General features: G+C 55.8%; 1 protein-coding gene across 3 annotated transcripts; it reads right to left on the reverse strand.

Moving 5' to 3' along the window:
* Positions 1–1,185: 1,185 nt before the first annotated feature.
* Positions 1,186–10,351, reverse strand: NAGPA (N-acetylglucosamine-1-phosphodiester alpha-N-acetylglucosaminidase). 3 transcript variants are annotated; one of them, XM_033428871.2, is made up of 11 exons: positions 10,221–10,351; positions 9,675–10,133; positions 8,537–8,676; positions 7,448–7,556; positions 6,236–6,364; positions 5,548–5,753; positions 5,396–5,443; positions 4,224–4,352; positions 3,932–4,063; positions 3,783–3,846; positions 1,186–2,288 (listed from the first exon to the last, which is right to left on the reverse strand). In XM_033428871.2, exons 1-11 carry the CDS (start codon positions 10,304–10,306, stop codon positions 2,165–2,167), a joined length of 1,626 nt encoding a protein of 541 aa, XP_033284762.1. In that variant the 5' UTR covers positions 10,307–10,351; the 3' UTR covers positions 1,186–2,164. The 3 variants fall into 3 exon arrangements, with proteins under 3 accessions (XP_033284762.1, XP_033284761.1, XP_004270257.1); XM_033428870.2 differs by having other exon boundaries at positions 1,186–2,375; positions 10,221–10,350; XM_004270209.4 differs by having other exon boundaries at positions 1,186–2,375; positions 9,675–10,130; positions 10,221–10,348.
* Between the last annotated feature and the right edge of the window lie 229 nt (positions 10,352–10,580).

Genomic DNA, 10,580 nt, shown 5'->3' on the forward strand with positions numbered 1-10,580 from the left:
GCCCCCTGGAGGATGACACCACGCGGACCAGAGCTATGTCCTCAGCTGTGGCCACCCCAGACCAGGCCCCAGCTGGCCCATTAGCTGATGGCAGGCACATAAGTGAGCCCAGCTGGACTCACTGATCCTAGCCCAGATCAACAGAATCACCCAGCTGACCTTAGAAGCACAAGAAACAATTATTTTTCATGAGAAGCAATGACTGGTTGTTTAAAGCCACCAGTTTTGGGCTTGTTTTCTGCACAGCACTAGGTAACCGCTACAGTTACAGTCCAAGATCAAGGTGTTGGCAGATTCCATTCTTGGTGAGGGTCTGCTTCCTGGCTTGTAGACGGCCATCCTCTCACCGTGTTCTCACAGCCTTGTCCTTTTGTGTGCACGTGGAGATGGTGCTCTCCTGTCTCCTCCACTTCTTATAAGGGCACCACCCTCATGACCTCATCTAAGCCTAATTTAATTAAACCAAAGGCCCCACCTCCAAATACCATCACATTGGGAGTTAGGGCTTCAACATACAAACCTTGGGGGGACGCAAACATTCAGTCCATCACATGCCTGGATCTATTTGAGGACCTGCTGGAAACAGCAGCACCTCCCCCACCTCCCCTCCCCCAAAAGCTGCTAAGCACACAGTGTGATATTATATTCACGGGGCAGGGTGTCGCCAGGCACTTCCTAAAGACCCTTCGAGGCCACAAGTTACAAACTCTAATACTCGCCGGGATGCAGGTCACAGGTGAGGGAAGCCAGCTGCTGGGGCTGTTATAAGCTGGAGAGGACAGATCCAGACGGCACCAGCCAATCTCAGCTCGGACAAGTCATTGCCTCCTTGCTGCGGCAGGAGGGCATCAGCTGGGGCTTCGAGTTCTTTCTTTTAAAGAGAAACCAGAGGACTTCCCTCGTGGTGCAGGGGTTAAGAATCCGCCTGCCAATGCAGGGGACATGGGTTTGAGCCCTGGTCTGGGCAGATCCCACATGCTGCAGAGCAAATAAGCCCATGCGCCGTAACTACTGAGCCTGCGCTCTAGAGCCCGCGAGCCACAACTACTGAAGCCCATGTGCCTAGAACCCATGCTCCGCAACAAGAGAAGCCACTGCAGTGAGAAGCCCGTGCACCACAACAAAGCGTAGCACCCGCTTGCCACAACAAGAGAAAGCCTGTGCGCAGCAACGAAGACCCAATGCTGCCAAAAATAAATAAATTTATATACATATAAAAAAAGACAGAAACCAGAAAACTGGAGTTAACCTCTTGACTTTTAAGCGTTGGTAACTAATTTAAATTCTACTAAAACATGGTGCGGACTAAACTTTCCTCTTTCAAAGTGTGGTCCAGACACCTGCAGCTATCACCTGGGAGCTCAGTGAGACCTGCAGACTCCGAGGCTCCAGCCCAGGCCAGAATCTGCATCTTTAGCAAGCTCTTCCAGGTAATTCGAGTACACTTTTAAGTGAGAACCCCTGGATTAAACAAAATAGATAAGGGAGCTGGACATGCCCCTGACTCAGGTTAAGCAGCCCCACCTGTCAAAATCTAGGGGTCCCTCAATTCCACGATTCCGCATTCAGATGCCGCTCCAGGGGTCCTTTTATTATATCAATTTATTCAAGTGGTAGAAAAACCCTTCTGGCAGCAGGACAAAATAGAGAGCCTGTAAACATGATTTCACCCCTCTTCCCTTTAAGGAGCTTCCCATGACGGGAAATAGAATTCTAGTTGGCAAGTTCGGTGATGAGGTCTGTAAAAAAGGGTCCCTCGATGTGGCCATAGTCTCTTCACCCCATCCGAGGGGGGCTGGCTGGACCCTGCCACTTGGCCACAGTTCGGTCATCATGAGTTCCACTGGCAGCGCCCCTGCCCCAGGAGGCTGGAGGCTCTTTGGCAGCAGCGGGGCAGGCCCTTGGGGGACAGGCTTCGTGAGCGGCAGGCACAGGCAGGCGGGGAAGGAGGCAGCGTCTCTTCAGGGTGCGCTGTATCGCTAGGGTTGCATGTGCCACGGCAGGCGGCCAGGTGAGGGGCTGAGGCACAGGTGCTGTCAGAAGCCTGGCTTGGCACGTGGGTCGAGACCACCCAGATGGTCAATGGCCTTGGAATTTCCCCTGCAGAAGCCAGAGCTCATGGCAACGAGCCTCCAGAACAGGTCATGACGGGCAGCTGGAGGCTTCAGTCCTTGAAGGGGTTACAGGTGTCACCCGGTTGCTCCTTCTCAGCAGCCAGGAGCTCCCCGTTCATCTCCTGCAGTGGGTGGTAGACGTAGGCCCCATCCAGGTGCCGGCTCCTCGCTGCCCTTGACCCGAGGAACAAGGACACGTTTGCCACCATGCTGATCACCAGAAGGAAAACCAGGGCCAAGGTGATGGCCAGCCAGGTGGTCCTGGGGGCAGGAGAGAAACCCCGAACGGGGACACTGTTGGGCGCTTCGGGCTGGGGGTGTGCTGGAGGGGCTCCCTCCCTCCCCTCACTTGGCTCCTCCTCCCAGAACAGGGGCACAGGGTCAGGGGCCTCCAGGGACCGCACACTGTCGAGGAACAAATGGGCCTGGTGGGGTGGAGGGCACACTCCACGCGTGTTCGGGAGCAGCGGGGACAGTTGTTATGTGGGACTAAGGCCGGTGCGGCCACATCTCCTGATATTTCAAGAGCAGCCGTGGGAAAAAAAAAGATTTTTACATGAACGTTACTGAGTTTCAGATGTTGCTAATAAGTGTACATTTCAATGGGTACAGGCCACATGTAATACAGCTGGGGACCTAATCTGCCCCGGGAAGCAGCAGTTTGCATTCTGTGCTTCCGGGGATGTTGACAACAGAGGCTGGGTTCTCTCCAGGGTCCTCAAAGCACACAGAGCAGGGAGGACCCACACCCCTTCCTCCAAGGCAGGGAGCTGGCGGGGATGGGTGGGGTCCTTCAATGATCTTTTTTCCTTCACGTGAGTCTTTGTCTGAAGCCCTCAATGCAAAAGCAGACTGCTCGGGCGACAGAGCCTGCAGCTGTGCCCCTCAGCACCCCATGGCACCCCTTTCCTCACTGCAGGTCTCACACCTGAGGAGGCTGAGCTTGGGGTGCAGGGCTCCCGGGAACCACTGTCCCTGCTCCGCTGCAATTCCCAGCATACTTCCAGGATTTTCCTCCAGGCCCCACCCGACTCAGGGTCAGGACCTCCAGGAGGGATCTGGGATCTGTGTTTGTGATGAGCTCCCAGGTGCTGCCTCCAGGACAAGGCCAAGGGGCTTTTCGTTCACACCTACGCCTGCTTCCCACTTTGAGGGGACGGGGCTGGGCCGGGCACCCAGGGGGGGCTATGGGACATGAGAACCATGAGAAGAGAGGTTCTCCAAGTGGGGCTCCCAGACCGACAGCATTGGTTCTTGAACCCAGCTCTCTCTTTTAACACACTCCCCTGGAGGTCAAGTTGAAGACCCCCTGCACTAGAAAATAAAGGCCCAACACGAGGGGTGAACACCCCCAGGTGTCAGAGAAATGACGTGAACTGCTCAGGGCTTCATGCTTCTTGCACCGGAAGCTGAGAAAAAAAGCCCACACCCTGGCCCCTAGATTCCACTGGGGCGGTGGCCAGGGTCCTTCTCAGCATCTCCCTGGACAGCACAGGTGGCTGCAAGCATCACCTAGGACTCTCCCTGTGCTTATGTCAGAGAATTGTCATCTGGTGCCCAGCTGCCACTTCCTAGCCCTGCCCAGACCCTGAGTGGAGGCCACGCCTCAAAGGCAGAGGGAGGGGGGATTCCTCCCACCCCTGCCCCAGCTCCCAGCAAAGTACCTACCTGGTGAAAAGGGAGAGTTCTCCTGCCCGCAGGGTGTCCTCGGGTAGCGGGAGACACTGCTTCACTGCAAGATGCCAGGGAGAGGCTGAAGGTTGGGAGAGGAGGGGTCTGCCCCCTGCTGTCCCCCGGGAGCCTGGGAGGGGCCGTACCTCGGGAGAGGATGCTATTCAAGGTGCGTGACCAGGCGAGGCTGCAGTTGCCGGTCTGGGGGTCGCAGGGACACTGGTGCTCACACTTGCAAGGGCTCTGGCAGTCTGGCCCGTACCAGCCGAGGGGACACTCTGCAGGGAGGAGCCAGGAGGACAGAGGTGGAGGCATCAGTGGCAGGGCCTCTCTCTGCACTGCCGGGGTGGGCCCAGTGGTGTGCTGAGCTGAGCTAATGCAGAAGCATGCCCCGGGCGGGGCTCCCTCGTGGCTGAGTCAGGGGCCCTTCCAGCTTACCCTGCATACAGATGTCTCCAGTGAAGCCAGGGGGACAGGCGCAGGTCCCCCGAACTGGGTCACAGGTGGCTCCATTATGACACTGACACTTCTTGGCACAGTCCTCCCCAAAGAAGCCGCTGGTGCACGCTGGGATGAGGGAAGCAGGGCCTTTGCAAAATCTGGTCCTGCCCCGCAACCCCACCCCAGGCTGGGGCCAACAGGATTGCAAACGCAACTCTCTCGCCCCAAGTGGCCCTGTAGGTTCACATGTTCTCCCAACAGATAGTTCTGGAGAAGTTGGTACGCGGTAGGCCCCGAGGCTGTGATCTCATTGAGGGCAGGCAGCCAGCAAGCCAGAAAGCAGGTGTCAAAGGACAAGGGAGGACACACGCTGGAGGGACGGGACCGATTGTGGCAGCAGCAAAGCACTGAGGAGGTGGGGTGGGGAGGCCTCTGAGGACCTGACATTGAGGCTTGGAGAGCAGGGCGTGGCTGGAGCCCCCAGGCCTGGCAGGTCATGCTGAGGAGTTCAAGTTTTTCACTCAGAGCCAAAGAAAGCCACTAAGGATTTAAGCTATGGAGGGTTATGAGTGCGTGGAGCTGTGTCCTCCCAGAGATATGTTCTAATCCCCAGAACCTGTGAATGTGAACTTATTTGGAAATAGGGTCTTTGCAGATGCAATTAAGTTAAGGATCTTGGAATGAAAACATCCTGCACTTAAGGTGGACCCAAGTCCAGTGGCCTGGGGTCCTTGTAAGAGGACAGAGCGGGAGACTGGAGACAGACAGGGGAGAAGGCTGTGCCTGTGAAGTCAGAGGCAGAGATGGGGTGATGCAGCCACCAGCCCAGGGATGCATGGGACCCCCAGAAGCTGGAAGAGGCAGGAAGGACCCTCCCCCAGACCTTTCAGAGCCAGTGCAGCCCTACTGACCCCTTGATTATGGAGTTCTAGCCTCCAGAACTGTGAGAGAATAAAGTAATGTTTTAAGCCTGAGTTGGTGGAATCTGTTGCAGCAGCCCCAGGACACTAATACAGTGATTTACACGTGAGGCAAAAGCATGAGACAAGAGGCAAGCGACTTGCAGACCAGGAGGCAGGGATAAAGGCAGCTGAGGCTCGCAGCTGCCAGGCTCACCCTCTCCCGTGTGCCCAGGGGGCTGGGGAGGAGGCTGGCCTGGTGGCTTTTACCTTCACTGCAGTTGGACCCTGTCCATCCAGCTTCGCAGCGGCAGCCGGCTGCCAAGACAAGACCGAGAAGGTCAGGTGAGGGCCCAGGCAGGGCTGGGGCAGTGAGAGCGGGGAGCCCGGGATGGAGCTGCTTCCCAAAGAGTCCCACTCACTCTCCGTGCAGAGCCCATGCTGGCTGCAGTTGGCGGGGCCACAGTCCAGCTCGCTGCAGGCGGCGCCCCGCCAGAAGCGCCCCGTACACTGGCAGCGCCCCTCCACGCAAGTCCCGTGGCCGTTGCAGTCAGACGGCTGGCAGCGGGGCTCGTGCACACACACCACGGTGGACACGTGGCGAGGACAGCGCCACATGTTGTCCTGGCTGCAGAAGAAACAGGAGTGTGAAGAGAGGCTGAAGTGCTGGCCACCCCAGCAAACCCTCAAACCCCCCCACTGCAGCCCCTGAGGGCTGCCTTTCCCTGCCTCTCTTCATTGTCCCTTCTCCAGCCTTTTACAGGTTCTTCCCACCCCCAACAATCCCTTCCACCCCAGGGCCTTTGCACATGCTCTTCTATGCCCAGAAGGCTCTCCCATGCCCACCTAGCCCCTCATCCTCCAGATCTCAGCTCATGCTTCACTATCCTCAGGTCTTTCCTGACCAATCACCCCCTTCCATCGGCCTGGGCGGTGCTGGTACACTACATATACTTCCTGTAAGCAGCGAGAAGCAGGGGTCTTGGCTCCTCCTGCTCTCTGCTGAATCCCCAGAGCCGGGCACAGAGTAGGTACTCAATATTTGTTGAATGAGACAGTCGGGGACAAGCTTGGCCTTGGACCTCAACAGGGGGGCTCTGGTATGCTTACCAGTGATCGGATGGGTAACTGGCCAAGGTCCCGTTGAGCACGAAGGTGGCAGAGCCCCCTCCGTCCAGGTTGATGGCATTTACCACGTTCTGTTTCAGCAGGAACTCCGCCATCTCCCACAGGTTAATGCTGTGGCACAAGACCAGTGCTGCTGACCTTGCCACAGCCGTTTCTGGGTTAATGCATCTTACTTTCCACAGTGGACAGTATCACACACCCACTATGGCAGGCAAATTTCTAAGTGCCCCCCGAAAGGTGTCCTGTCCCAATCCCGGGAAGCTATGACTATAACAAGAGATCACTCTCCTGATCATGTTATGATACATGGCACAGCTGTCTGCAAATGGGCACACTGTCCTGGATTATCTGGGTGGCCCCGATGGAATCACAGGAGCCCTTAAAAGCAGAGAGCTTTCTATGGCTGAGGCAGAAGAGGAAGTGAGAGAGATTGGAAATACAAGGGGATTAGATGGATTTGACACACCTTTGCAGCTTGAAGATATACAAGAGGAGGGTATATACATAAGGGGGAACGTGGGCGGCCTCATGAGTGGAGAGGCCCCCAGCCAGCAATGACACAAAGACCTCAGTCCTACAACTCCAAGGAACTGTATTCTGCCAACAACCTGAAGAAGCTGGGAAGAGGATTCTTCCCCAGAAGCTCCAGATAAGCACCCCGCCTGGCCAACAGCTGGGTTTTGTCTGTGGGACATCCTGAACAGAGAACTCAGTTGGGCCCCCCCACCCACTGACTCCTGACCTACAGAGCTTTGATCTAACAAATCAGTGCTGCCTGTGCTAATTTGTTACACAGCAACAGCAGACTGGCACACTCACTTTACAGAGGAGGAAACAGCAGCTCAGAGAGGTCAAATGACTTGTCTATGGCCACAGAGCCAGCAGATGGCCAAGCTAGGATTGGAACCGAGGTCTACTCCCAGCTAACTTTGTGATAATTTCCTTTCACCCCAATCAGCGTTCAGGAGAGATGAGGCCCTAAGTTGGCGAGACTGAGAGCAAGTGTGTGGAAGATGATGAGTTCTTGGAAGTGGGACAGATCTAGGGACCCTCTGCCTGTGGGAAGACAGGGAACAGATGGCTGTGAACATCCCCAGGGAACAGCTGGAGGTCAGAAGGGCAGCTGTTGGTGGGCTGGAGTTCCTCAGAGCAGGACTCAGCCCAGGCCTAGAGGCCCTGGCTCACGGCACTCACCCCCGCTGCTCCGTCTGCCCGTCCACGTGAAAGAGCACCAGCTGCCCCTCCCGGTCGTGGCCCACGGCTGTCCTGGCTGACATCACGTTCACAAATTTGCTGAAGGAACCTGAAGGAGAGGCAGCCTGGCTGATCACCTGGCCCTTCGGGAGGCCTACTAAGCTCTGCCTGCCACTTCCTGCCAGTCACTCTCCACAGAGACATCACTCTCCACCTCCAGGTCTATGCATGCAACATCTCTCTTCCCGTGCCCCGCCCCAGTTAGTCTCCACAGAGTAGCCAAAGGGCTGTTCTTCAGTGTAAATCAAGATCAAACTCCAGGTGAAAATGCTCCAACGGCCTCCACTGTCCTTAGAACAAAATCCAAATGCCTTACCAAGGCCTGGCATGACCTCCTTAGCCTGCTTCTTCTACCTCATCTCCTGGGGGCCCACGCCTCTGAACACCCTGCAGCCACTTTCTACTTCTGGCTGGACTGCACTTCTCCCCAGCTCTTCCCATGGCTTGTGCCTTCTGATCTAAGTCACCTCCTCCATGAGACCTTCCCTGACTGCACAGTCTAAAACAGCCCATTTCCACATCAGGGCCATGGGGAACCTTCCCTGTCCCAGTATTCCATATCCCAGTGGTTCTCAAAATTGAATGTCAATCAGAATCACACAGGGGGCTCCTTAGAACACACACTCTTGGGCCTCAGCCCCAGGGATTCTGATTCTGTAGCACTGAGGCACAGGGGTAGGGGCTGAAGTTCTGCATTTATAACAGGCTCCTCGGTGATGCTGATGCTGCCGGTCCACAAATATTTTAGGAACACTTCTCTATTCTCTTGTCCATAGCTCCTTTCCTCCAACTTTTTCTTTCTTAGCACTTACCACTTCTTTCCAGTATACTTAATATCTATTTCATTTCTTATATAGTCCACAATGCAGGGATCTTATCTGCTTTAATCCCCACTGATCCCCAATACCTAGAATAGTACTTGTTGAAAGACTTCCCCCACCACCCCACTGGTCCTGGTTTTCAAAAGGCTTGTTGCCAACACCCCCACTCATCACCCACATCTCATCATACTCATTGCCCTTCCCCCACCTGTCTCCTGTGTCTCATCGCACTCAGCCGCCTGACTCTCGTTTATGTAGATGCTTCCGTTGCGAATCAGCCACACGACCCCACTCAGCAGCTGCACAAACGGATTCTCAGTGTCCAGCACCTCCTCTTCAGACAGGTACCTGGACACAGGGAAGGCATGAGATTCAGTCAACAGCAGTGGCAGCTGCAGGTAGTGCCCTCCCCCCCACACACACTACCCCCGCCCGCCCCACCACCTGGCTACTTGATTCCTCCTCATGCCCAGGAACCTGCCTGGTCCTGGAAGCAATCTTTGCAAACAGTCTAGGCATCCCAATCTACACTTCATTTAACAGAAACAACCATCCCCAACAGATCACAAGTCCACCTATGGCCCTTAATCTCTCAGGCCGTCACCCCAGCCAAACTACCATCTGATGCCTGCAACAGCCTCTTAATTGGCCTCCTTGCTCCTACTACGGCCCAACCAGCCTAGTATCCAGCAGGGTCAGAGCAAGCTTTAAAATGACCAAAGTCAAAATAAATAAATAAATGACCAAAGTCGGTCCTATCCTCCTCTGATATTTTGCTCCTTCCTTCAGTCCCTCACACACACCAAGCCCCTCTGCACCTCTGAGCCTTAGTGCTTGCTGTTCCTTCTGACTGCAATGCTCTTCCTCCAGTTCTGACTCTGGCTGACTTGTGGTTAATTTTCATGTCTCAACTCAAAGGTCACCTCCTCAGACAAGTCTTTCCTTATCACCTTCCCGAAACTCAACACTCTATTTACAATCTGTTCAACGTTTCACTGCACATATACAATTTGAATTAATTTAATTATCTCCCTGGGTTTTGTTTATTTTTCCTAGTAATGGGGTGGGGGGGGTAGTGTCCTTTTTTGAAGGCAAAGGCTGTGCTTGTTCACAGCTATATCCTCAGTACGCAGCTCATTTACCGACCCAAAGCAAGCGCTACACGATACTGGAAAATGAATAAACTCTACAAGGAAGGCATTACTTTCCCCATCCTGAAGATGAGAAAACGGAGGCTCAGTTTGGTTAGGGGACTTGAACACGGCGGCACGGCTACACCTCAACTCTCAGGCTCTCTGCTCTAGAATCTAGGGCCTAGACAGTCACGGGACTCCCTGCCTCCTCACCCGGTGACCAGGGTCCCGTCGCGGCGGATCCCGAACTGCGCGTTCTGCAGCCCCCCGGCGCTGCTCACCCGCCGCCCGTCGCTCACAACGTTCCCCAGGCACTCGCCCGTATCCATGCGGAAGAAGCCGCCATTCTGGGCGACGCTGCAGCCGGCCGCCCGCGCCGTCTCCTCCACGGTGGCGCGGCGCCTTGAAGCGCAGCCGCCGGGCCCGCCGGGCTCCAGCACCGAGAAGGTGCGCAGGGGCTCGGCGGCCCGCGTCAGGTGGCCGGCCACTGCGCGGTCTGCGAAGTGCGAGACGAAGATGCGTACGTTGGGGCCGCGGGCACCGGGGTTTGAGGGGGACGGCGGCCACCTCTCGTGCTCGCGGCTGCCGGCGCGCACCCTTGTGCAGTCCCGGGCAGAGCGCGCCCGCGTGCGGGAGTAAGGCAGCAGCAAGTCATCGTCGCGGGAGGCCCTGCTGGGATGGGGCAGACCTGAGCTCGGAGTGCTGTGCCCGGGTCTGGGGGACCCCCCAACGAGGCTTGACCCAGGCAGCTGTACTCACCCCGAGCCGAGGTCGCCGGACGCCTCACCGAGGAAGCCGCGCAGTGAAATGAAGAAGAGAAGGCAGCGACCCATGGAGGCCGCCATGTTGGACTCGGGCCTCCGGTCACGTGGGCCCACCCCACATGACTTAGGACTTCTGGTGGCAGCTTTTAGCTCTGAATTGCTTATACTTTTCTGGATATCCCAACATCTCTTCCTGTAATTTACTGTGTTATTTTAGAAGGGGCGGGCGCTGGGGCGGCGGGAAGTTTTCACGTTGATGTAATTTGAAGTCTATGGAAAGTTAATAAAAGGTAGTATAAAGAATTCTCTTACACTTTTTACTTATCTTTACCAATTGTTAACGTTTGCGCTTTAT

The sequence above is a fragment of the Orcinus orca genome, chromosome 16, assembly GCF_937001465.1.
Source record: "Orcinus orca chromosome 16, mOrcOrc1.1, whole genome shotgun sequence".
Taxonomy (NCBI): Eukaryota; Metazoa; Chordata; class Mammalia; order Artiodactyla; family Delphinidae; genus Orcinus; species Orcinus orca.

Bases quoted from the DNA above. Each gene is read 5' to 3' on its own strand.
- NAGPA (XM_033428870.2), bottom strand. From the start codon at position 10,306: ATGGCGGCCTCCATGGGTCGCTGCCTTCTCTTCTTCATTTCACTGCGC. The intron at 5,444-5,547 runs GTGAGTGGGACT...TTGTCTTGGCAG, and splicing joins GCATGGGCTCTGCACGGAGA to CCGGCTGCCGCTGCGAAGCT. The intron at 2,376-3,782 runs GTAGGTACTTTG...TCCTGCCCCCAG, and splicing joins GAACTCTCCCTTTTCACCAG to GACCACCTGGCTGGCCATCA.